Source organism: Pimephales promelas, chromosome 2 (genome assembly GCF_988280905.1).
Source record: "Pimephales promelas chromosome 2, fPimPro1.hap1.1, whole genome shotgun sequence".
In the NCBI taxonomy this organism is placed as follows: domain Eukaryota; kingdom Metazoa; phylum Chordata; class Actinopteri; order Cypriniformes; family Leuciscidae; genus Pimephales; species Pimephales promelas.
This window is the reverse complement of record NC_142770.1, coordinates 44,023,210-44,050,541: the sequence shown is the minus strand read 5'-3', so window position 1 is coordinate 44,050,541 and position 27,332 is coordinate 44,023,210. Positions and strand designations below refer to the sequence as shown.

At 43.8% G+C, this 27,332-nt stretch overlaps 1 protein-coding gene, 1 long non-coding RNA gene and 1 pseudogene across 3 annotated transcripts in view; 1 reads left to right on the top strand and 2 right to left on the bottom strand.

Annotated features, from left to right (window-relative positions):
- LOC148997565 (uncharacterized) overlaps positions 1-27,332 on the bottom strand; it is a 197,829-nt gene that overhangs the window by 14,823 nt on the left and 155,674 nt on the right. The gene's annotated exons all lie outside the window — the stretch shown is intronic.
- On the bottom strand, positions 3,594-8,515 carry LOC120485842 (uncharacterized). 2 transcript variants are annotated; one of them, XM_089119031.1, is made up of 10 exons: positions 7,264-8,515; positions 6,739-7,131; positions 6,277-6,606; positions 5,976-6,177; positions 5,772-5,879; positions 5,555-5,688; positions 5,272-5,445; positions 4,947-5,158; positions 4,615-4,833; positions 3,594-4,444 (listed from the first exon to the last, which is right to left on the bottom strand). In XM_089119031.1, the coding sequence occupies exons 2-10, from the start codon at positions 6,759-6,761 to the stop codon at positions 4,035-4,037; spliced, it is 1,812 nt and encodes a 603-aa protein (XP_088975157.1). In that variant the 5' UTR covers positions 6,762-7,131; positions 7,264-8,515; the 3' UTR covers positions 3,594-4,034. The 2 variants fall into 2 exon arrangements, with proteins under 2 accessions (XP_088975157.1, XP_088975158.1); XM_089119032.1 differs by having other exon boundaries at positions 6,739-8,515.
- LOC148997570 (uncharacterized) lies at positions 19,734-24,335 on the top strand (annotated as a pseudogene).

The window sequence follows — 27,332 nt, the reverse complement described above, 5'->3', positions numbered from 1 at the left end:
GGGGTCTTTAGGGAAGACGCCGATTCGGGAGAGAGATAGCTCGCTAAAGCCTCTTCCACTTTCGGCATCTTCCCATATCCCATGTCTCGAGCCCCCAAAACATTGCTGTAATCTATTACACTGGGACTCGAAACACGGGACGAATGCGGTCTTTCCCACGATCTCGTGATCTCTTTATGGAGATCGGGGGAAAACGGCAGACCCCGGCGGTGAGGCTGTGACCTGCGCTGCAGGTAACGCTCGTCCAGTTTACTCGTGACTTGAGTTTTCTGCTCATGTTGTGGCCAGCTGATGTTTAGTCTGGCCACAGCGCGAGTCACAACCTCCACCAGCTCCTCATAATTCAGGCCACGTGATGGCGCGCTGAGATCACAGTCGTCCGCATCAATGCTGAGCACGTCCACTTCCTCAGAAGCAGACAGCTCAAGCATCGGGACCTGATCGCGGGCAGGAGAAACCGCAGAGGGATCAGCCGATGGAGAGCGAGAAAATGCCTCAGCATTCTCACTCTCCTCTGCCAGATCCCGCTGCGAACCCCAGGATTTCAATCGCCGCATTGCCTCGACAAATGTGGGACCGGAACCCTGGGGAACGCGAGCCTGACCGTGCTCCTCAAAGCACGCCAGCCGGGAGCGCAGCACTCTCATAGGCATAGCCTCACACTGTTCACAAGCAGCCCCCTCGAGAGCTGCCCGTGCGTGCTGCACTTCCAAACAACTCACACAAAGAGAGTGTGCGTCCCCACCCGTGATGTTACAAGGGCAGGGATGCACACACCTCTTGAATTGTTCACTGGCCATTTTTCTTCTCTAGATAATAATGACAGACAACACCAAATAAGACAAACAGTTTTCGACATAGAGCGCTTGCTGAAGAGCGAAAGCTAGTGTGTGTTGTGACAGCGTCACTTTTATACTTCCGGGTATGCCGTCACATGTTACGTCACGACGCAACACCAATCAGGATTGGATTAGTTTCATTCATACTTCAGAGGCGCACGCTTAGGGAGCGTCCCCAAAGAGTCGATTTTATCGATGCAGTGTTGAGTTCCCTCGATAGGGAACTGGGAAACTGCTCCCAGATTTTCACCACGGCAAAGAGGTCAGCTAACCTGATGAGGTCTCATTCCCTCTATGAACATGATAAAGCCAGATAAGTGTTGGATTATGAAAGGACACATACTCAGCTTTATTTTGAAGCAAAACACATGGCACCATCTCATGAATTGGCTGAATAAAAGACATTTTGGTGTGAAATTACAGGCGGAAGATGACATTGACAGCACAGTTTGAGCCGGTCTCTTACCCTCTCTGACCAAAAAACAGCATAATTAGTGTTAGCAATAATAAGTGCAGTACTCACTGATTAATTTGCTGCAAAAAGCAGAAAGAAAGCTTGAGATTTGAGTTAAATACAGACATTTTAGAACAGCAGACACAGTGAGGACACACTGTATTTTGTTTGCACACTTTATTAACTTGAAACTGTTTTCACAAGAAAAACACACTCATCACATGGTCAAACACACGTCACACAGTATTAACTATATAAAAGAATTTATATTCACTGCATGTTGTTTGCATATTTTATTACCAAATATCCCCGACTAAGCAAGCCAAAAGGCGACAGTGGCAAGGAACCAAAACTCCATCAGATTGGATGGAGAAAAAAACCTTGGGAGAACCCAGGCTCAGTTGGGGCCAGTTCTCCTCTGGCTTACATTCTATTGTTTTAATAGAAGCTTTACAGTAAGTGTATATAAGGAAAGTACATGGAAATAGGGTTGTGCCGATAGACGATAGTATCGTGTATCGACGATAGTCTGACATATCGCCGATGGCAGATGCCTTTGACGATATCAATACGATAATTGGCTCGTTTTACCATAATGTATTAAATTATTATTATTAGGCCTATTATTATTATTATACAGCTAGTATTGTTATTAAATGAATATTAGGAACTACAATTAATTTGCCTTGCCTAAATTTACAACGACATCACCTCATAACAATTGCAACAACACACGCACTAATGAGGACTCCTCTAAGAGAATGTTTTTAAAACAGACTAAAAAACATCCCACATCAAAATTCAATCGCAAGGTGATCCATTCACAAATTATCAAGTGTGCTCGTTTTAACAGACGCAAAATTAAATTTCCTACAGATCCAAGATGAAAACGGCATCGTTGTTCGTCAGTATTTGTTTCTGTAACACATTAACAAAACGTTTAATGACACTAACACTAAAAATACAATTACTAAATAGTATTAATAATAATATCACTAAAATAGTATTATAGTTACCGTTATCATCGTCGTCTCTGAGGGAACGCGGGGCGTTAATGCAGATGCCGAAAGCAGTCCGTTTTTACTTTCACTTTCAGAGATAGAGCGCGTTTACATGCGACGACGTTCTTAACCTGATTATGTTGAATAAACTTGACAATGCATGTGGTCATGTAAACGTTTCCTTTATCAGAGTCAAGTCATAAGTATAAGTATAAACCGATCGACTCAGCTAGACGTTTGGCCCTTGCTCTTGTTTCTATCGGCATTTAAAACACATTAACCCGCGTACTTCGTGCTTACTGAAGTGCGCAGAGAACGCACAGGGGGGCACATATCGCAAACTCCGACTCTTTCTGACCCAAGAAATTATTAAAACGTGTTTTCATCTCGTGCAGAAATAGACCAAAATGCTGCATGTAATGGCATGAGAATAGGCTAATGTGTCCGTAAATTTCCCGTTGACAAACAAAAGGATTAGGATCTCTTTTTTTTACTTCACTATACCAGGAAATAACCTGATCCTATTAATAAACACTCCACCTTTGCTAGAAAAATAGAAAAAAGATTCTCGTATATAAAACAAAGTAGGCTAATAAAACAAGCAAATTAATGAGTAGGCTAAATAATCAAGTTAATAATCAAATAAGTTAGCCCCGCCCCCTCACGATAATATCGTGTATCGCCGATCTCACAGGCTGACGATAGGACGATATGAAAATGGAGCATATCGCCCAACACTACATGGAAAAAAATACATTTATATAATCATGTAATATTAAGGGCATAACATATCGCCGGCGTTGAGTCGTCTCTTCACAGGCGTTGAGTCATCTCTTCACAGGCGTTGGTCTTCTCATCACAGGCGTTGGGGCATCTGAAGTCTCTGTGAGAGGCTGGATACAAACTGGAGCTGACGAACCCCTATTTTCTCGGGACAAGCTTCCCGAAATAACAGCAGAAAGGCAGATGGGAAATAATTAGCATAGCTGATGTTCATAATATTAATGCATTTGATCTGATTTAGCAGTAGTATAAAAGGTGAGCAATATGTGAATGATTGGTTAAAGAGATACGTAACTTTATGGAAATGGTTCTCCCGTTCTGGCTCACTCTCAGCATCCCTCAAGGAGCTCTGAGGAGCCGACGATGGAAGGAGACACTGTCCTGGGATGCCTAACCCTAACCCTATTCAAAATCCTGCTGTGGTAAACCAAAAAAACAAAACAAAAAAAAAACAACAGGTTATTTTACGAATGTACAGTGAGCTTACAATAAGTACTTTACTCTATTTACAATACAGTCTGTCTGGGTTGTCAGTTCACAATGAGGCTCCATTTAAATTTGTCACACATGGTCTGTGAGAGGCAAGCAGACGTCAGGCAAAATCACAGTCTGAAAAAGTCCGGGTTGTCAGAGAACCAACCACTCCAGCTCCAGGACGTAGATCAAACTCAATTATTTCATTGGTCACACTGAGGCTCCATTTACATGAAACTACAATGTTTAGACGCTATTGAGGCTCCTTTGACATGAACATCAAGTCCATACGCAAGCTCCCAATTTTGTCCAAACATCTATAGTTCATTCGTGAGCTCACAGTTGACAAATAAAACGTTGATAGTTCATACACAGTTCCCAGTGTCATAAAATGTAACACAAATGGTCTGTGAGAGTCCAGCAAAATCTAGTCCTTAAAACAGGAATCAAAAGTCCAGCCACTCCAGCCTGATGAAGGCCTTCTCAACCATCCAGCCAGTCCAAGTGTAGGCCCTCTCCACGGAAGGACTTCCTTTTCACCCCGTAGTCGAACCGTAGTTCAACGCCCACACTGATGTCCTTCAGTGCCCTGAAGAGGATGACGTCCTTGTCCTCCCCATTCACACGTAACCTGCAGTGAAAGGGCTTCAGGTTGGGCGCTTTTGTGGAGTGGTTTATCCTCCTCCCAACTGTGTCTTTGCCAGGGTGGCACTCGCACGGAAAGGTCTGGGCGTCGACGCAGAGATCTCTCTGTCCGGCTTTAAAGAAGAACATGTACCCGGCCTCGTCATGCTGGGCCTGCACCATCGCCCTCCCTTGAGCAGCTGGGATGACCTTGCCGTGGCAGTCGCAAACAATGTCGTTCTTTGAAAAAGTCTGAGTTGCCACGACTCCTAAAATAATGAGAACACATTACATTTTTTAATTAATGAACAAACATTACATGTAGACACACAGTTCAGAATGTAAATGTAGTTCTTGCTGCAGTTATTGGCTGCTAAATTGTACATTTTACATTATTGTTTTTTTCTGCCCTTACAAGACAAATGAAAGGTTTTCTTACCAAAACCACGCTCGTCACCAAAGTCTTTTATGGCCATGCCCGACCAGTTCTGCTCAGACACACAGCGAAGGATGAACTTGTCATCTTCAACTGCTGCCTTCGAAGGTGGTGTCCACAGCCGTTCGATGTCCTCCGGCTTGGGACAGTTGACCTTCCACCCCTCCTGTGTAATAAGCCGTGCCACCTTTGCGGCCGAAGGCTTGCGGACTGTGAAATGTGCTGAAAGACAGAATGAAATAACGTTACTCATGTGAGTCACTGTAAATGAATGGCCTAGTTTTTGTGTTGAGTTAATGAGTGTCAATGCTCTATTGATGGATTCAGAGACTCACACAGCAGATATTGCTCTCTCTGGGCATACTGGGTAATCCGCCACTTATCGTAAAAAACGCGGTCATCTGGAAAGCCTGATTCGACGCGCTGCTTCTTGGATGGCGGCTGACCCTCCGGCGAAACAGGAAATCTCTCCACGAACTCAGCGAAGCTCTTCCCAGATGGTCCAGCTCCACAGCTTGTGGCCGAGGAAGTCTCGTCTGCAGAAGTGCTGTATGAGAGAGGAATACATGGTTTATAATATACCAAAAAATTATGAATGAAAACTTGCTATTTTTGTTGTGCTAATTGTTTGTGATGAGTAATGGATGAAGAGATGTGTACCTGACTAATGATTCCAGCAGCAGAGCTGCGTCGACGACATCCTGCGGCCGGACCGCACCAGTGCTGATGGCCAGGTAATGGTGGAGCGCCTCCTGTTGCTGCGCCGGGAGCTTTTCTGCAGCCTCCTCAACAGCCCTCCGCACACACTGGGCAGAGAAAGGAGCCAGCTTGTACCTGCAGAAACAAAAAGGAAATATTAATTGTTATGTGACTGTGATGAGGCAAGATACAAAGAAGTGTATCCGTTCACACACACACACATGGACCCGTGTAAGGCACTTACAATTTATGGAGCCGATTCATGTCCCGAGAGACACTTTGAACTTCCATGCCGGATGACGAAACAAAGAATCTATTGCAGAGTTTCTCCGGCTGAATGTTCTCAGGCCTGATTCGTCTGAAGTACAGCTCCAAGCACTACGGGAAAAAAAAGACAGATGAGTTATTCCATTTAAAACAATGGTGGAGAGAAATCAACAGTTTGTATCAGTAAAACTTACAGCTTCCTCCTCTTGTGCCAGAGCAATCTGCATACTCGAGGTTTTCTCCCTCTGTACGCCGATCACAAATCTGTCACCCAGCTTAGTCTTGTTCACCCACTCAGCATCCTGGAAAATATCGAGAAGGCGTTATTTACAAATGCACAAGTGTGCCAATATTAAAGCACATCCGAAGTGTAAACTGGTTAGAGTAGATGAACTCACCGTCAAGGCTTCCACAGCTCTGGGACGCTGCATGTGGACAAACACCAAGAGCGCCTCGCAGTAGTAGCGGTAGAGCGTCTGGTCCGTGTTGGAGAGCTCTCTGCCCGCCTGCAGGTCCCTCTGGATCCTGAGCACGTCCGGCTTCGCCACTCTCACGATCTTCTGGCAGTGTTTAATGCCAGGAGCCCTCTGAACCAACCGGCTGTTTGGATTAAACATAACAGACAAGACTATTAAAGTTATCAATAGCATAAAGTGAGAAAAGAATTTACATTTAAAGCGTTTAAGGATTGCCCCTTACGTTTGAGGAAGATCTGATGAAGGAGCAGAAGCATCATCTTCATCACAGTCAGACTCGCGGGGCTGGTTTGTGATAAAAAAACCACGCTGAAGAAACTCCTTGACCATGATGACGCGAGAGCGGTGATGAGGCAGGAGCGCACAGATCTGGTTGTAGTCCCAGGTCCTGTTCATCCAAACCCACTCTCTGCTCGAAGCCTTGGCTTTCTGAACCTCGGCAGCTCTCTCCTCGGGCGTGCGTTTCTTCATGCAGACTCTGGCCAGGTGAACAGCAAGGTTTTCCTGGGGTTTGTGGCACTGCAAGCAGTGGACAACGGTGCGACCAGCGGACCTTAAAAACAAAATTACATGATATAGAATCAATTATTTAAACTATGATCTGAAAGAATGAGACATAAGTAAAAAAAAGAAATAACCACTTAAATGGAGCTCAACAGTAAATACACAAAAACACAACTATTACCTCTTCTCAGCTTGTCCTTCCATTTCAGCAAATTCCAATTCAGATCTTCTCAGCAGATCAGCAGAGTAGAATCATTTGAAGAATAGTGGTTTCTCTTGCAGAATGGGTCCCAGATAAACCTCCTGAGTGTCTCAAACCAGCCAATCAGATCGCAGTATTATACAATGGGTGTCAATGGGCCATTACAACATGGCAGCTGAAACTTTTTCTGCTTATTTCTCAAAAAATCTCATAAGTTTAAAATACTTAGAACTGAGAAAATGTGACCAAATATTTGTAAACTGAACATAAAGAGCTTCATTTTGATAGGAAACACATTAAAAAAACCTTGAGATTTGAAAAGAAAAAGAGCAGCATCCCAGAAGAGGAAGATCTCATTGAGCAATCACGGGCCTGTAATATAAGTACATTAATATAGTATAATGATGCATTTCTAGTAATGTATTTTCAAGTAAATATAGGTTTGATGGTAAAAAGACTTATTTTAAGATAAAACTAATAAATTCTGCATGTTTAAATACTCACCAGGCCTGCATTATTGTCTGCATTCAATGGCTTCTGCCCCAATACAGGCCTCTGAGCAGACCTGATAATGAGCCATCATGAGATCGTTGACGGTTAAATGAGCCATCAGTTTTACTGCCCGAACTTGTGAAACGAAACTTCGTTATTCTAATGGTTTTTAAATGGGCCATCATATTTACTGCCAGGGATACTTAGCGAAAAAAAGTGTTTGTTGGCTTAAGAGATGGAATTAATTTAAGTCCTGAGGTAAAAAATCTTTTCCCCTCTCCGACCAGCAAAAAGCAGGACCCCCCGACTTTAAACGGCTGTAACTCGGGGACCCGGGCGAGTTGGACCTCGGGGCTTGTTTGTTTCTTCGTCAGGCACGAAAATTAAGAGTGCCGCCAACGACCTCACTCGTCTGCACATTTAGTAAGTATTGACAGCAGTCCAAAAGACCATAAAGTAGCATTTATTAAACGGATCAGCCTCTAGAAAATTGTATAGTTCAAGTTTGGGAGTTCATCTGATATTTCTGCCCCATTGCAGCTCCAAACTACGCAACATCACGAGCCAGCAGATACGTCGGACCGTGGAGACAGATGTGGCTGCCAACTTTACAGAGCAGCAGAAGGCGTCTGTGGCCCACTACATGGCCAATTCCAATGCAGTGGCAAACCAGCACTATAGGATGAAGACCCTAGATGCTATTGTGGCCACTTCAAACCTGCTCAGCTCCCTGACACGGTATGTAATTATCTGTACTATAATTATGTTATAAATCTGTTATAATTATAATGTCTCTCAACGCTCATCCATCAGTTCGTTAGTGTGTAACCTCCAAACCTTTTCAATATTGCAGCTCCTCTTCTGACGACTCTAGCGAAGAGGGCACCCAGGCAGTGAAGAGAAGGCGGGTACACATGATGGCCCATCAGCTAATCCTGTTTCCTCAGAATGGCCCATCAGCACCTGCGCAGCTGACTCACTGTCAACTGTTCAACTTGAAGCCCATGCAATGGGCTGTTCACACCTTGATGGGAGCTTGTGCTCTGATTGGCTGGTTTTAAACTGAGCCGGGCTTATCAGTGAACCATTTCTCAGAGGGAAGCACTTTGCTTCCAAACTTGCAGTGAGGAGAGCATTATCCTGAGGTGATATTGTTGCAATGGACGGACAAGCTGACTTCCACAGCAGGATGTACTTCCTCTGCCCGATCTGCAAGAAGGCACCGCACACTCTTCCGGGCCATCTCCGCACGGTCTGCATGCAGGGACGCAGCGAGAAGGACATCAGAGATACTGTGATCGAGGCCAAGAAGGAGATGGCCGAGTTCTCTCACACCGGCCGCTTTTGGGAATATAAGAGGATTTGTGAGATTTTGCCATCGGCTGATCCACTTGCCACGTGTGTTGCTTATCTTCTGCCTCACTGCTTTGTCCTGTTGCAGTGCAATACTCAATAATGTAGTGTAGTGTTTGAATTTTGTGATCGTTCCAGCAAACTTTTAATTTATTTCTGTTGTATATTTTTTTTGTTTCTTTGTATATATTGTTGTTCATTTTCTGTATAGAATATGGAAAATAAATTAGTTTTTTTTTGTTTTAAAATAATGTAACGAGTTTTGTAGCTGGGTCAATATATAATTATGGAAGTTTTCATGTCCATGAGATTTATCTCGCAAACATGCTCACTAAAATAAAATTTTAAAAGTCTTCAGTGTTCTTCATGATCTTGTCTTTACAAATTCCATAGTTAATTTTTATGGAAATAATAATTTATTTATAAAAAATTACTAGATATCCCTAAAATGTCAACTAAATAACCGTCCGAAATGAATTACAACCACAATCTCATTACCTAAAAAACATTTAAAGAACTTATTCAAAAAAAGTTATAATTATATTATTTACATTAAGTTGAGGTAATTGTGAACAATGTGTCTTTTTGGGCAATATGTCACATTTTCAATAGAAATTGACAAATTGAATATGTGTCCGAGAAGTCACTGTCATCTAAGTCAGTGTTTCCCAACCCTGTTCCTCGCGGCACACCAACACTGCGTGTTTTCTTTGTCTCCCTAATCAAACACACCCGATTCAACCCATTAGCTCATTAACCCACCTGATTATGAGCTGATGGGTTGAGTCAGGTGTGTTTGATAAGGGAGACAAAGAAAACACGCAGTGTTGGTGTGCCGCGAGGAACAGGGTTGGGAAACACTGATCTAAGTTACCCATAGCAAATACACCTCGCAAGGAAGAGTGTGTATTCCAAATCACATGACCTGCTCCACATGATGTCATTTCCTCCTGAAGAGAAACCTATGAAGACTCCAAGGTATGTTCTCTCTCTACATTTTCAATTATTTCACCTAAAGTAGTGCTTGGGGCAAATGTGTACTTATCATATGTCAACAATGTTACTACAATGAATTCATAAATAACTTTGAATTTCAATTTTACTCAGTTGTGCATATAATATTCAGAAGAACCTCTCTGTAAAATGCCATGTGGTGTCTGGTGCTAGGCAACCATTTTGACTTTATCCCTAAAAACAGCAAAAATGTCAACTAGGTTACCAGTCACCTATGTTACCCTGCAAAGGTAACTTAGTTGACCAAGAGTAACATAGTTGACATTCATGACATGTTTTTATAGTTTTCATGAGTTCATTTAATATTCTAATTGTACAGTAACTATAAAATACTTTGCAATAAATATTATAAAAGTATATAAACTTGTTTTCAGGTCAAAGTCAACTCAGCTGTTCCTGCATTGCACCAAGAACAACCAGAACTTGAAGTACAGTGGGACAGAGATGACATTGTTGGTCAGTGGTGTGTCATCAGATATGACGATGAGGTTTACCCTGGAACCATTGTTGAAGTGAGTGAGACACATGTTCATGTTAAGTGCATGCACAGAGTGGGACACAATCATTACTACTGGCCAATGCAAGAGGATGTGCTCAGGTTGATTCCTGCCCCACAGCACATGACATGTGAACATGTAAACAGCACGTCATGTTGAAATAAAAAGAGATGTGTGGGAAGATATTGCCAAATCATATCTTCATGGCTAAGCACACACACACACACACACACACACACACACACACACACACACACTAACAAACACACACTAACAAACACGTGGCACAAGCACACGGTCAAGCACACACACATACTGTATAGACACCAGCCGTGTATAGTCCAGGTGCCAGAAAGTAAAAATCCTGCCATGTTTTTGGATCTGCCTCTACATCTAGAACAGGTGTTTTCATTAATGAGCTCATCTACGTGGTAGAGGAGCTGGTTAAGGTAACACAGTCTCATCCCAAAAAGTCATATAACTGACGTCTTGAGACGTCTTTTGACCATACGTCAATATTTGCCTTTTTAGGGCCCCCTTAAACGTCGGTAGATGGCGATCCCAGGCCGTCATACAACTGACGCTTTACCTTTAACGTCAGTTAGGTGACGGGTTAGGTTTAGGGTTAGGTTTAGGTACACTCAAAAAAATGATGTGTTGGCTTTACTTAACTTTTTCATGTAAACAGGTTCCACCGGTTCCACATAATTTTTTTTTGTTAAACAAACATAATTTGTTCATGTAACTTCAACATCATGGAAGTCATTTTAAGCCATCCAATCAAACTCTGAGCTGAGTGTTAAAGTTAATGAGATAATTAAGTGAATAATTTAGTGATGATTGAGCATTATTGAAAACACCTGATGATCACAAGCAGAATCACTGAAGGAGAAAACCAGAATTTTAAGTCACCGTTATGGAGATCAGTGTCTGCTTTAGTTTGACCAAACATTTGACCAAACACCAGAGCTCTGCCCAAGTCTAGCCCTAACTGGGCATGTGCCTGACGCATGCAGGTGTAAGTGTCAAATTGCACTGGTTTTCCAAGCATTGCATCGTGAATTACTTCAAAATTACATCCAGGTCTATAGTATATTTTGAAGGAAGACACGTGCAGTGATTGGAATTATAGTGAATTACTTCAAATACACGACTCAGGGGACATGATACAACGCACGAAATCACTACTCTGTGTCTTACTTGAAAATATACTAGATATCAGAATGTATAATTTAAAGTAAGACACTATAATGCATGCACAGATCACTCCTCTGTGCACGCACTACATAGTGGCTTACCTGAAGTTATACTCAAATTGGCAAAGCTTCTGCAAGGCACTCCCTCAATTTTCCCCTCAATCTCAAAAGAAAATGCCTGTTACATTATGCCAGCTTTGTTTCAGGATGTATTCTCGGATGTTTTCATAAGGTGGAGAATAAAGAAGAGCGGAAGCTTCTGCTCTCTTTGAGTTCTGGACGGGTGGATGTTAGGAACTGCGTTTGCCCTGTTTCTGGATGTGGCAGGTCAACAACGAGGATCGACCGGCACCTTAAATCCCACGTGGAGCTGTCCAGTGCTGAAAGGGACAACACACTCCAGACTGTAAAGAGGAAGAAGATAATCTCACAGATTGCAGCACTTAGGGCCACTAACCCAGCGGTTCCCTTGGTAAGCACTCTGGACTTGCTTCCAGAAATTGAGGATCCTGATGTGCCCTTAAACGAGGACGAGGAAGAGTGCAGCAACCCTGACTGCAAAGAGAGGGTGGAAAAGTTGCGGCTTGAGAACAGCAACCTAAATCAAAGTGTTGACACGCTGACCACTGCCCTGCGCGACATTACCCGGCAGTACCGTCTGTTGAAGAAGAGGTCAGCATCCAAGGGTGCGGGAAGATTGAGCAAGGCAACCAGGAGGCTCATCTCCTCTCTCGGGTCTGGAGGTGACCCTTCTATACCCACTCTGGTGCTTCCACCGTGCCCGGGCCATCCAGTGATGTAGAGCCCTCCACCAGCCAGCAGCCACCCAGATTTCAGGTGAAGGGGTGGTCAAAATCCCTTGCCTCTTCAGTATATATTTCATAATATCCTCTTGAATGATTATGTATTTCTTTTATAAAATCAATAATTAAGTATATTCATGGTTACTTTATGTCATTTATTGACATAAATGTATTCTTTGTGCTTTTGCTTGTGAAATAATATTCTTAAAAGCATGCTGATGTAAGTCACGAGCTTCTTTTAGGTGCACAAGGCCATTTGTCTCTTTCTCTGGTCTCAGGAGAAAGGTTTATGGATCCTAAAGGCGTCGTGAACACATATGTCCAACACATATGATACTTCTCTGTACCGATGGTCAAGCTCTATTGAGCATTGCTTTATTGAACTTTAATTGTTATATTAAACTGTATTCTTTCTATTATATTTGCTTTCTGAGGAGCAAATGTTATCTGTTTTTCTCCCAAACGAGTGAATGTTTTACCATTATGTTTTGGTACACTTAACTGATAATAAGACGCTCAGACTCTCTTCAGCCTTGATAGGAGCTCCTATTTGCTAGTGTCCTATGTGAATGCGGTAACAGTGAAAATAATAGAGAAATAGGGATTTTGGTTTGTGTTTGAGTGTTAAAACATAAAGGGGTCATTGAAGCCAACAGTTTAAGGCACTATTTCTTTGTTAAAGTCTTACTCCAGTTAGACAAAGGTTTAGTGCTCGTCTTCTTAGTTGCAGGTTAAGGAACCACTGCCATTATTGGAGATTGAATGAGTTGTTGTTCTGGACACACTGGCGCCAGCAACCCAAATCTGTGACCTGGAAGGTCATGACGTGCCTCATCGATGGAGATATGTTTCGTCTATCTGTATATGTGTGGACAATTACTGTGTTTATCTATATCGTAGCCAATGAGAATCATTCAACGTGTAAGCAATGACGTAGCTTAGACCTTGGAAACAGTATAACTGCTGTGATCTTAGTAACTGTAAGGGGGCGGCCTACGAACTCCTGAGTGAGTCTTGAAGCTGACTTCTGCTGATGAAATGGCAAACTATGTTCAGTAAAACTTTCTTTAATTTTTATAATTCCGACTCCGGGTCTTCATTCTTCATATCTGGTTCTGGGTCCTTTAACTGTTAACCCCTAACACAGGAGCCGGAGAGCCCCCCAGATCATGGGGTGACACTGAGTGAGTGCACTTGCATTGTTTTAACTGGGTGTTTCCTGAAATGTCATTGCCACACTGCAGAAAAAGCTTTTTTTTACTTAGTATTTGGGTCTTGTTTCCAGTCCAAATATCTAAAAAGTCTTAAATGAAGATGGGAAATAAATCAAAACTAAGCGAATTGGAAATAATAAAAAAAATAATATTGTTTTTGTTTGAATTAAAATTATTTTTCTTGTTCCATTAGCAGATGATTTTGATTTTTAAGCAAAAACTTATAAGAAAAGCTTTTTTTGCAGTGCAGTACAACCCCGGCCTTAGAATGTATAATTTAAAGTAAGTCACTATTTAATACCAATCACTGCTCTGTGTCTTACTTGAAAATGTACTAGATATCAGAATGTATAATTTAAAGTAAGTCATTTTTCTTTGTGCACAGATAACATCACGGAAGAGTTTCGGCTCAACCAATTAGGGCCAGACCCATCATCTAAACATACTGACGATGTAAATGCCAAAATGTATAGAATTAATCAATTCTTAACACACATGAGTGAGGGTAAGACGAGACTGAGCACCCTGATCTTCCTGAACGAGACGAGCAGGATTCATGCGTAAGTCATTTTCTTATTATGTGGCTCTTTTAATGCTGTTTTTAATAAAAATATATAATAATAATAATAATAATAAAAATGAGTGTTCATAGAGGGCGTTTGTTGTTTGTTTGTTTGTGTGCAGGTGGGTCGCCTCCATGCGCAAGGCCCACAAAAAGGAAACAACAATTGAGTATTATGTGCAGAAAATGTCTCAGTTCTTGAAACTCCTCCCCCTTCCTGTCGACTGTCAAAGACAGTGCTGATTGGTCTGCGCCGGGAGATGATGAGCATCAGAAAGTCACTGAAGAGAAAGGTTGCCATGCACCGGACTGCGGTAAAGACTGTTAAAGAACAAAAGGTGCTTAGCAAAGCCTCCCTATTGAAATGTCTGAGCCAGGCCAAGCAGGCCATCCCCAAAATATTGAGGACGTTTTTCTCACCCATTTAACTCATTGTACTGACAGAGAATAAGAAATGTGCAACATGAACACTGAGATTGTGGTCTGTGTTGTTTATCCACAAGTTTCCGAGGGGCGCTCCTGTAAAAAATAAAGTGGGTGAAACTTCCGGTGAGGCGGCAGAAGTAGCTTTCCAATGGGGTTTTGTGTGTTAGTTAGCGAAGAGGCTAGCTGTTTTTCGGAGAATTATTTTACTATTTAAAAGACGCAAATCTTTTTGAGAGATTTCGTTACGGAGCTCAGGGACAACATGTGCTGTTCGCGGTTGTATGTATAACCGGACTAAACTATTTCAGTGGCTTAAACGTGATTGTTTTGAACATAAGCTGAAAACGAAATCAGAGTGATCCTGCCAGAGCCCGTCTCTGATCCTGCCAACGACTGTAGTTCCCATTCAGGGAACTTCGAGCTGCGTGTAAACGCCGTGGGAACGCCTCTGCGTGACGAGTCATGAAGCACGTATGAAATCTGTCCAATGGCGAGACGGAACGTCATAGGCGGGGTGACGTATCGACCAGGAAACTATAAAGCATCCCCGAAACACAAGCGCAACAGCTTCTGAGTCTTCACAAGCGCTCTATGTATGAATTTTGTCTGTCTGTCTAATATTGTATATTTATATATATTGATATGGCGAGCAAACAACAGCAGAAATTCAGAAAGTGTGTTCATCCCTGCCCTCGCTGAAAAAAAAAAAAAGTCATCACGGGTGGGGATACACGATCTGTGTGTTGTTTGTTTGGGAGTGCAGCATGCTCAGTCGGCTCTCGAGGGGGCCGGCTGTGAGCACTGCGAGTGTCTGCCCATGAAGACACTTCGCTCCCGCCGGGCACTCTTCGAGGAGAGTGGTTCGGTGCGCGCTCCCCGCGGCTCGGGTCCCGCTGCTGCCGAGGCACAGCGAAGGCTTGCGTCGTGGGGATCGCAGATGGATCTATCAGCGGGGATTGAGACGGGCCCCGCCCTTTCTCTGCCCTTACCTGGTAGATCCAGTGCCTCAGTTCTTGCTGCGGGGGTCCGCGTTGCGGTTTTTCCTGCCCGGGCTGAGGCGCCATCACTTCAATTATCCAGTTCTGAGGAGCTGGATGTTGAAAGTGTGGATGCAGAGTCTATGGACTCAGTGGAGAGCGAGGGAAGCTCGTTTGCCATCCCAGTCTCCCGTGAATGTAGTAAAAAAAAAAAAAAAAGGGAAAAAAAGAAAAAAAAAAGAAAAATGGAGGTTTTTGACTCGGGCTGTGGAAAAATTAAGCATTGAATGGCCAGTTGAGAAACAAGAGTCGAGAGAGTAAAATGGATGAGAGATTTTTTAATCACACTCACTACCTCCATGCCGGTGTTTGCCCTTCTTCCCCGATCTACACACCGAGGTGTGTAGATCGTGGAACAAACCAGTGTCAGCTATATTTTGACACACCAGACCTCTATGTATGCTAATATTGCTGGGTCTAGGAGATATGAGTGAGGGGGAGGTCGTCGGCACTGACGTGATTAATGAGATACTGCGTCAGGCGGCAGATATTTCTCTCCGTGCCACCAAGGAGACGGCCAGATCAGTCGGCCGCTCTATGGACAAATATGAAGGAGAAAGATAAAGCTTTTCTCCTGGATGCGCCGCTGTCGACCGAAAAAAACAGGCAGCGGCGCTCCAGAAATGTCTCCCCCTCCGTACTCATCCTTCGGGGGCTGCTGGGCGAGAGCAGCCCCGCCCGTCGCAGGCGAGGTCTTCCCGGGATAGAACCGATCTGAGGACGGTTATTGTCGCCAGGAAGGCTTCGTCGAAGAAGTCCTGACGCCACTGGTGTCAGGCTACTGAGGGTGGTCCCCACCGTGAGACAGAGGTGTTCGCCGCTGAATCCGGCGCCCGTTCTCTCTCGGTGCCCTCAGGGGTTCGTTCTGCCAACCCTGCCTGTAATGGGGGGTGCAGACGGTCCCAGCGAGCGATTTCCCGAGGGACGCTCGTTTGCTCCGAGGAGCGATACAGAACGGTCGTTAAACCCTGCCTGTGCGCGGTCACAGGGCGCTGTTTCTGTTTTTAAAAAACTACTCCAGAGGCCAGTCTCGAGAGACTGGTACCCTTAGTAGAATTTCTGGTAGAATGGGGAAGTCTTCCAAATATATCTCGTTGGGTCCTGCAGACTATCGAACGCGGGTACGCGATCCAGTTCAGGTCGCGTCCACCTCGTTTCCGGGGGGTTTTGCCCACAGTGGTGACCCCCGAGCAGGCTCTGGTTATGGAACAAGAAGTGAAAGCTCTGCTACTGAAGGGGGCGATAGAACGAGTTCTTCCTCCCGACAGAGAGCTGGGGTATTACAGCCGGTACTTCATTGTTCCAAAGAAGGATGGGGGGCTGCGTCCGATTTTAGACCTGCGCCTCTTAAATCGGTCAGTAGGGAAGCTCAAGTTCTAAATGCTGACTCTCAAGCAGATCGTGTCACAGATCAGGTCCGAGGACTGGTTTGTCACGATAGACCTAAAAAAGACGCGTACTTCCATATCTCCATCCTTCCGCAACATCGGAAGTTCCTGAGGTTCGCTTTTTGGGGCGAAGCGTACCAATATCGGGTCCTTCCATTCGGCCTAGCGTTATCTCCTCGAACCTTCACGAAATGCATGGACGCGGCCTTGGCCCGCTGCGTCTCCAGGGCATTCGCATTTTAAATTACATCGACGATTGGTTGATTCTGGCTCAATCGGAGCATCAGGCGATTCGGCATCGAGATGCCGTCCTCGCCCACATCAGAAGGTTGGGGTTGAGACTCAACGCCAAGAAGAGTGTGCTTTCGCCAGTTCAGCGGACCACTTTTCTAGGCGTGGTATGGGATTCGACGACGATGCAGGCACGTCTGTCGCCGGCTTGTATAGCCTCGATTATCTCGACTGTCAAGCAAGTGAAGCTAGGCCAGTCACTCACTGTAAAGGAATTCCAGAGAATTCTGGGTCTGATGGCAGCAGCATCCAACGTGTTACCGTGCGGCCTGCTGTACATGAGACCACTACAGTGGTGGCTCAGGACCAAGGGGTTCTCCCCGAGGGGAAAGCCGCTCCGCAAGATCAAGGTCACGCGACGTGGTCTCCGTGCCCTGGCTATGTGGAAAGAACCTTGGTTCCTGTCCCTGGGACCTGCGCTGGGAGCCCCGTGTCGCTGGGTAACGGTGACGACGGATGCCTCTCTCACGGGCTGGGGAGCGATCATGAGTGGTCCATCATCTCCGATGGCATATAAATTGTCTAGAGATGATGGCGGTGTTTCAGGCTCTGAAACACTTTCTCCCAGACCTCAGAGATCATCATGTTCTTGTCCGGTCAGACAACATGTCTGTGGTCTCTTACATAAACCACCAGGGGGGTCTGCAAGGACCCGTTCTGCTGAACCTGCCTGTGAGGGTGGGCGCAGACGGTCCTAGCGAGTGGTTTCCCGAGGGACGCTCGTTTGCTCCGAGGAGCGATACAGAACAGTCGTTAAACCCTGCCTGTGCGCGGTCACAGGGCACTGTTTCTGTCTCTATAATTACTCCAGAGGCCAGTCTCGAGAGACTGGTACCCTTAGTGGAATTTCTGGCAGAATGGGAAAGTCTTCCAAATATATCTCGATGGGTCCTGCAGACTATCGAACGCGGGTACGCGATCCAGTTCAGGTCACGTCCGCCTCGTTTTCGGGGGATTTTGCCTACAGTGGTATCCCCCGAGCAGGCTCTGGTCATGGAACAAGAGGTGAAAGCTCTGTTACTGAAGGGGGCGATAGAACGAGTTCTTCCCCCCGACAGAGAGTTGGGGTATTACAGCCGTTACTTCATTGTTCCAAAGAAGCTAACGATATACGCCTCCCTCACGGGCTGGGGGCGATCATGAGTGGTCGCTCGGCCCGGGGTCTGTGGACTTTCTCCCAGACCTGAGGGGTCACCATGTTCTTGTCCGGTCAGACAGCACATCGGGGGTCTTTTTATAGACCATCAAGGGGGTCGGCGCTCATGTCCATTATTCAGGCTAGCGCCAGATCCTTCTGTGGGCCCAGGGGAAGCTTCTTCTTTGGCAATTATATATCCCAGGATATTTAAATCGGGGAGCAGACATCCTGTCGAGGCAGGGGCCGAGGCCCGGGGAGTGGAGACTCCACCCCGAGGTGGTGGAGCTCCTATGGAGTCATTTCGGTCATACCGAGGTAGGCCTATTTGAATCCAGGGACTGAGACACTGCATGCTGTGGTTTCTCTGTATCCACCAGCCCCTCTGGGGTTGGATGCGATGGTACAGGAGTGGCCGAGGTCACCCCTGTACGCATTTCCCCCGATTGCTCTGCTCCCAGGAGTTCTGGAGAGGGTTCACCGAGTCGGGGTCTTTCTACTGTTAGTAGCCCCGCGTTGGCCGGCCCGAGTATGGATGCGGGTCGATACTTCACCCCCGCCCAGATCTATGGAGGTTGTGGCTTGGCCTCTGAGGGGGCCCAGCTCATAGAATCGGGTCTCTCGACTGAGGTCGTGGAGACCATCCTCCAATCCAGAGCTCCGTCCACGAGGAGATTATATGCCTTGAGGTGGCAATGTTTCACCTCTTGGTGGGGAGAACACCAGTTGGACCCAGTTAACTGCCAGGTGTGGCGGTGCTGGAATTCCTTTGGAGCATTTCTCCACAGGGTTATCCCACTCCACACTAAAGGTGTATGTGGTGGCCTATCTGCTTACCACGTCCCTTTGAGTGGAGCTTTTCACGGGAGATACCCATTGGTAATTCTTTTTCTTCGTGGTATTGTGAGGTCAGACCAAGAGAAACTACACCACGTTCCAAATTATTATGCAAATGATATTTTACACTGATTTTCCTAAATAGTCGATGCAAATGACAGTCAGTATAATTTTCAAGTGACCAACTTTTATGGTTTAAGCAGAATTTTATTGAACAAACCACCCAACGAAAACAGTGTTTTTTTCACAAATAAAAAACTGAAAATGCACTGTTCCATTATATTATGCACAGCAGAGTTTGAAAGCATTTTATAGGTTGTAAAGAACTGAAAATGGTCATTTGTTGAATTGGCAGCATTAGGAGATCATATTTAATGAAATCAAAAGCTATTTAAATCAAACACATCTTAACAGGGCAAGTTACATGTTAACATATGATCCCTTCTTTGATATCACTTTCACAATTCTTGCATCCATTGAACTTGTGAGTTTGTGGACAGTTTCTGCTGGAATTTCTTTGCAGGATGTCAGAATAGCCTCCCAGAGCTGCTGTTTTGATGGGAACTGTCTCCCACCCTCATAGATCTTTTGCTTGAGGATGCTCCAAAGGTTCTCAATAGGGTTGAGGTCAGGGGAGGATGGGGGCCACACCATGAGTTTCTCACCTTTTATGCCCATAGCAGCCAATGACACAGAGGTATTCTTTGCAGCATGAGATGGTGCATTGTCATGCATGAAGATGATTTTGCTACGGAAGGCACGGTTCTTCTTTTTGTACCATGGAAGAAAGTGGTCAGTAAGAAACTCTATATACTTTGCAGAGGTCATTTTCACACCTTCAGGGACCCTAAAGGGGCCTACCAGTTCTCTCCCCATGATTCCGGCCCAAAACATGACCCCGCCACCTCCTTGCTGGCGTCGCAGCCTTATTGGGACTTGGTGGCCATCTACCAACCATCCACTACTCCAACCATCTGGGCCATCCAGGGTTGCACGGCACTCATCAGTAAACAAGACTGTTTGAAAATTAGTCTTCATGTATTTCTGGGCCCACTGCAACCGTTTCTGCTTATGAGCATTGGTTAGGGGTGGCCGAATAGTAGGTTTGTGCACAACTGCAAACCTCTGGAGGATCCTACACCTTGAGGTTCGCGGGACTCCAGGGGTACCAGCATCTTCAAATACCTGTTTGCTGCGTTGTAATGTAATTTTAGAAGCTGCTCTCTTAATCCGATGAATTTGTCTAGCAGTAACCTTCCTCATTATGCCTTTATCTGCACGAACCCGTCTGTGCTCTGAATCAGCCACAAACCTCTTCACAGTACGATGATCACGCTTAAGTTTTCGTGAAATATCTAATGTTTTCACACCTTCTCCAAGGCATTGCACTATTTGACGCTTTTCTGCATCAGAGAGATCCTTTTTCTTGCCCATATTGCTTGAAACTTGTAGCCTGCTTAATAATGTGGAACATCCTTCTTTAGTAGTTTTCCTTTAATTGGGCTCACCTGGCAAACTAATTGTCACAGGTTTCTGAGATTGATTTCAGTGATCCAAAGAGCCCGGAGACACAATACCATCCATAAGATTGATTTAAAAACAAAATATTAAAAGTTTTTCACAATTAATTCCAATTTGCATAATAATTTGGAACGCGGTGTAATCTGCTCTGCCCTCTGAGGGCTCTAGATGCTTATGTCCACAGAGCTGCCCTGTGGAGAAAGCCTGAACAGTTATCTGTTTGTTTTGGACCTCCGAAGAAAGGTTGTCCCGCATCTGAGCAGAGGTTGAGTAAGTGAGTGGTCGAGGCCATCTCATTTGCATATGAGTCCGCCGGTCAGCCTTCTCCTTTGGCTGTCTGGGCTCACTCAACCAGGGGTATGGTAGCTCCGCTCCAGGGGCGCAGGTGCTTTCGTCTAAATATGTGCCTGATTTCATACAACGGACACCTGCTCGCATGGCGGCGTTGGTATTAGCGTTCCCACGGCGTTTACACGCAGCTCGAAGTTCCCTGAATGGGAACGTCTCTGGTTACGTATGTAACCCTAGTTCCCTGAAGGGAACGAGACGCTGCGTGTCTATGCCATATTCCCAGCATGCCCGTGAGCGCTTGCTTCAGTCCTATCAGAAGCTGTTGCGCTTGTGTTTCGGGGATGCTTTATAGTTTCCTGGTCGATACGTCACCCCGCCTATGACGTTCCGTCTCGCCATTGGACAGATTTCATACGTGCTTCATGACTCGTCACGCAGAGGCGTTCCCACGGCGTTTACACGCAGCGTCTCGTTCCCTTCAGGGAACTAGGGTTACATACGTAACCAGAGACGTTTCCATCAGCTCCCAAACCAAGTTATTACTGTGAAGCGATATTGGTCTTCAGACACGCGCAGTGTCCACGAGCTGTGGAAGCCTTAATGGTAAGTTCATCTATTTTAATGAGTTTATACTTGTGATATACTGTATTATTTGCACAAGTATGCATTAGTAAGTCTAACATTTTCAATGTTTTCCAGGACGAAGAATGGGTCAACAGAACCGTGCTGGGTGAAAGGGTTGTGGTTGCCCTACAGGGGGATAAAGCCTCAAAAATGCAGATCGCTATCACTAAAGAGGAGCAAGCTGTGAGTTTTCACATGATGCAAACAGTAGATTTCTTACCACCAGTGTTTTACATTTATTAACTTGTTTTTTTTTTGTTTTTGTAGTTCTTGGAGCTGTACTTTTGTAAGATCAGGCCTGATAATCTACAGCCTCAAAAATACTGCAAAAGTTTTTTCGTTTCTACGGCGAGGCAGTCCAGTGTGTCTCACGCGACATTGACCGTCTCCATGAATTGTGAGTACCTACACAGATTCATGTGCATGTGTGTAAATGGATCCACATTTTGTCAGTATCACACCACAATTAATATTTCATTTTTCATTGTCTTTCTTCAGGTATGAGATGGCCCCTTTTACCAGCCAGTGTGTGCGGAGGGCAGTTGAGGCGGCTGCCAAAGACCTCCCAGCGCAACAAAAGGGGGCACTTCTCAATTACATGGCCCCCAGCTCTGGTTTTGTCAATCCTCAGGATGTTGTGGATGCAGCTCTGCTACTGGAATCATTGGCAAGGTATGTCTCTTCAACCAACCAGGACATAACTCATCACAAATTATTTGCACTGCAGATTATCAAGTTTTCATTCATTTTTTTTTCGTGTTATAAACCTTGTATTTCTCACTTAAACAGCGAGTCTGAGACATCATTGGCTACGAGTGAAGCTGCTGGAGGATCTCGGAGAGACTTTGTCTCATTCTTGGAAAGATTTCCGGTTTCGCTGGATGGTCTGCCGCCATCTAAAAAGCTAAGGATGGAATCCGGCTTTCCAGAAGACCATGCCTTCAGTGATAAGTGGAGGGCCAATCAGTACGCACAGAGAGAGAAATATCTGCTGTGTAAGTCTCCGAATCCATCAAAAAAGCATTTACACACACTGGCCCTCATTTATCATTCTTGCGTAGAAACGGGTGTATATTTTGGTGTAAGATTATACTTACACTCCTCTCACCGCCTGATTTATGAAGCTGTGCGTACCTTTGAAATCCAGGTGTACGCAATGCCTGCCCTTGATAAATCCCGCGGCAGAAAACGATCGTCATTAGAATAACACGCCCCTAAATATTCAAGTCTCTGCTCCCCCCACGCCCTCATTTTACGCCATGGACACACGGAAGACGGCAAAGAAGACAAACTTCTCTGACGTGATGCCGAAATGACCTATCACATTGCATTATTTTACAACACGTCTTTTGAATTAGCGTTCAATTTAGAATCACTTCACATGTATTGGGGTGTACAATAGTGATGATGATGATGTGGAGTACCATTCATTCACACTAATAATTGCATGACAATTTGCAATATTCTTCTTCTTATTATGATTTGTATTATTAATGGCGCTTGTTATTTAGAAGAAGAATGTCGTTATTAATATTATTTGTATTATAATTATATGTAAAAGAAGAGGAATGTATTTTTTTTATTATTTTGTCAGTCTGAATTTTTTTTGGTCATTGAAAGCCTTTCATTACCGAACCGTGTCCGTGCGCACCTGCCGGGATAATCCTGAAACGGCAGAGTAAAGTCCACAGGCTCGCAACTGAAGGAATGCTTACAAATCAAATGCCTTGGTAAAGTCTCACAAATTAAACAATTGAAGTCCATGTTGCACAAAAATAAATACTGAAGTTTATAAATACTATTTTGTTGTTTGTTTTACAGTGGGTCATAATATATCATATCTTTTAGTTTGTCAGTGCGTTTTGTGGTGTTAGGAATTTTTCTGTGCATTTCCGCACTAACTCAAAACGTGCGTACACCACCTCCTGAGCTGGCGTAGGATTTGAGTGTGCTATACGCCAACGTCCATATTGATAAATCTCAAAATCACCGTGGTTTTGGGTGTACGCAAGGTGTACGCTGGAAATGTGGTGTACGCACTTTTGATAAATGAGGGCCACTGACTCTAAACAAACTAGGTCATTTATTTACAGTGATAAGTGAATCACATGAGTAAAGTTATTTCATTCTGTCTTTCAGCTTACTTCACACTCCGCAAGCCGACTGCAGCAAAGGTGGCGAGGTTAATTGCACGGGAGGGCTGGACGATGAACTGCCCAAGGCCGGACAACATTGAGCGGCAGTGGAGACCAGCCCCAAAGAAAAAGGTGGAAGAGGACGAATTTATTATTCGCTGTGTCACCGAGCAAACCTGGACAGGCCTTGTCATAAAAAACTTTGGTGCAGAGCAAGGTCTAGGTAAGACAACCTTTCATTTGTCTTCTAAGGGCAGAGGAACAATAATGTAAAATGTACATTTCAGCAGCCATAAACTACATGTAATACTTGTTCATTAACTCAAAAATGTTATGTTCTCGTTGCATAGGAGTCGTCGCAACCCGACCATTCTGCAAGAATGACATAGTCTGTGATTACCATGGGAAGGTAGTCACAGCTGAAGAGGGGAGGGCCATTGTGCAGAGCCAGCTTGACGAGCCTGGATATGTCTTTTTTTTTTAAGATGGACAAAATGATCTCAGCATTGATGCACAGACCTTCCCCTGTGGGTGCCACCCTCATATGAACACTTTTGGACGAAGTATTAATCATTCATCTAAGATGCCCAACATCAAGCCGTTTCATTGTAAGATGAAAATAAATGGGGAGGACAAGGATGTCATATTGTTTAAAGCATTAAATGACATCAGTGTAGGCACCCAGCTCAAATTTGATTGTGGTGTTAAGAGAAGATCTTACCGGGGAGAGGGCCTTCGCCTTGAATGGCTTGATGAATAGGCCAGTTACAATGGTGGTTTGATGTTTTGATTTTTTTTTTTTTTTTAGCAGTATCTTTTTTTGTAATTTTTTTAAAATTATCTATTTAAATCATTTTATTTTTTACTTGTATAAGTTGACGTCAAACTCACCGAGTGGTCAGGGATGTTCACTGATATGCTCACACAAACATCGCTGCAAAATATGCTTTCCAACAGGTTTTATCCCAGTTTTTGTCCGACTCTATTGACTTGACTTGGTACAAAAACTACCATTAAACATGTGTGGAATCTGGGCGCACGCGATAGGAAACGGCAGCATTGCTGATACTTATTTTTAGCTCCATACAGACCGATTTCACGCAAAACAGACATAAATTACATGCATTGTGAACGTCAGACTTATAATCATTTTCGTTGCGTCTCGTCTCGTCAACGAAAACTCAAAAACGTCTCGTCATGTTTTAGTCACCTCAGAGCTATTTTTAGCTAGTCATCGTCGCGTTATCGTCATAAAAAACGGTGCGTTAACGAAATCATTTCGTTATCGTCATCACTGACGAAAACATCACTGGCCCCTCGGGACCTCAATTTGACCCGAGTTTGGTGTGGCTAGGCCGCTGGGTCCCCGAGTTATAGCCGTTCAAAGTTCGGTGCCCACCTGCAACCTATTCAACAGACACCCTATAGGCTTCCTCCTGGACGTTGATTAATGGCTCATATTTCATATATACAGTGCTTGTTTTTGGTCAGACATGTTGTATGCCACACAGGGGACACCATGTGACACACTGATGTACAGTACAGCCCTTAATTATGCACAATTTGCATAATATTCAACTGTCCACAGACAGCATGTAGGAGCTCTGTCGAATAAGTTACAGATTGGATCCAGTCGGTCAAGTCCCACTTGTATCTTATTTGACAGGGTCCTTCTAGGCTGTTCGTGGACAGTACATTAAAAGGTCATATTTCATAAATACAGTGGTTGTTTGTCGTCAGACCTGTTGTATGCCACACAGGGGACACGGTGCAACACACTGATGTACGGTACAGCCATTAATTGTGTATTATTAGCCTAAAAATGGACTGTCCACAGACCGCCTATAGGAGCTCTGTCAAATAGGTTACAGGATGGATGCTGTTGACTGACTTAGAAATTTTCAGCGGGTCAGATCCTGTTCAGATTTGGGGATTTCACATTAGCTCAGACCACCTTATGGGGTCAAACATTTTTTTTGGAAAAAAAAAACTTTTTTCCCTAAAATTTATATGTATAAAGATAGAGATGTATAGATTGCAAATAGATGCAACATACATGTTTATATTTTTATGGGGTCAAACTGATTTTATGGATAAAAACCTTTCCCCCCCCTAAAATGTATATATAGTGACTTACTTTAAATTATACATGCTGGTCTCTAGTATGTTTTGAAGTAAGACACTGTTTAAGGAAGTGATTGTACATAAATTATATAGTGACTTACTTTAAATTATACAGCATTAAATAGTGACTTAATTTAAATTATACAGCATTAGATAGTGACTTACTTTAAATTATACATTTATTATTTATTCATTTACATCGTGGGTGAGTAAATGGTTTTATTTTGTTTTACTGACCCTTACTATTATTAATGTTCTGGAAATAAGTCTATTATGATCATCAGGCCTGCATTCATTTGGTCAAAAATACAGGATATATTTGGTTAAATGGATTCAAAAGTGACTGTAAAGATTTATATTGTTGGTAAAGATTTTGATTATTATTTTGAATTCTTTGGTAACTGATCAACAAACTACAGGCTTGATGATCTTCTTCTTTCAAATAAAAATAATAAATGTGTCATTTGTGTGAAATAATAGCAAAATGATGAGCGACAGCGGTGTTATCACATCAGGAGTGAGTGAAGAGGTAAGTGTAGAAATAAGTATTGATAGAAAATGTTTTGTTGTTTGGCAAAATCTTAATCTTTATTAACTTGGTTTATAACAAATTAAAGCTTGTGGTAATAATTCACATTTCATTTATTTTTTTTAAATGTTTTTTTCTTCCCCAAGGCAACCACTAAGATGATAAGCCGCACTGTGAGTACACTTGTCATTAAACAGTGCATCTGTTTTAGACAGAGATTATCGTATGATGTGCAGTTGGACAGATGTTGTATTGTGTTATTTTGCAGGACACTGAGCACCCATCCTCCAGGAGGTAATACTCCTCCTCCTCCTCCCCCTCCCCCCAACAGCCCCAATTTGCCCCGCCATGCACCCCCATCTCCTCCACGGCCTCTTCTTCATGCTTTGGATGAGGTATGGACATATTCAATGTAGGCTGTCAAACTCTCAAGTTGCAATTGTGTGTTGTTAATTTTTCGTTTGATTTTTATTTCTCTCCAGTATTTTGCAGATGACGAAGAGGGGGAGGATGACTGATTATTTTATTTAAATAAAAAATAAATATTTTATATATCAGTATGGTCTACTCATTTTTTTTTTACAAATATACTTTAAAACTATTTGTTTGCCTGAAAATCTATATAATATTAGGAGCTCTGTCAAATAGGTTACAGGATGGATATAGTCAGTGAAGTCCAAGCTGTGCTTATTTGACAGGGTCCCTGTAGGCTGTTCATGGAAATTACATTAAATGATCATATTTCATAAATACAGTGCTTGTATGTGGTTTAACCAGTTGTATGCCACACAGGGATCACAATACAACATACTGGTGTACAGTACAGCCATTAATTATGCAAAATTTGACATAATATTCGACTGTCCACAGACCGCCTATAGGAGCTCTGTCAAATAGGTTACAGGATGGATACTCTTTCTGACTTAGACATTTTCAGATTCGCTTGGAGGAACTTAGGTTTTGGAATGCTCCTGGAGGCCCTGTCCCTCCAGGATTTATGCCCAGCCAAAGTGCACCCTGGTTCTCTGGAGCCAACATGTTCTGTGGGGTAGTGGTTAGTGTGGACTTCTTTTTTTGTTTGGGCCCTTTGCTCGTGTGAACATG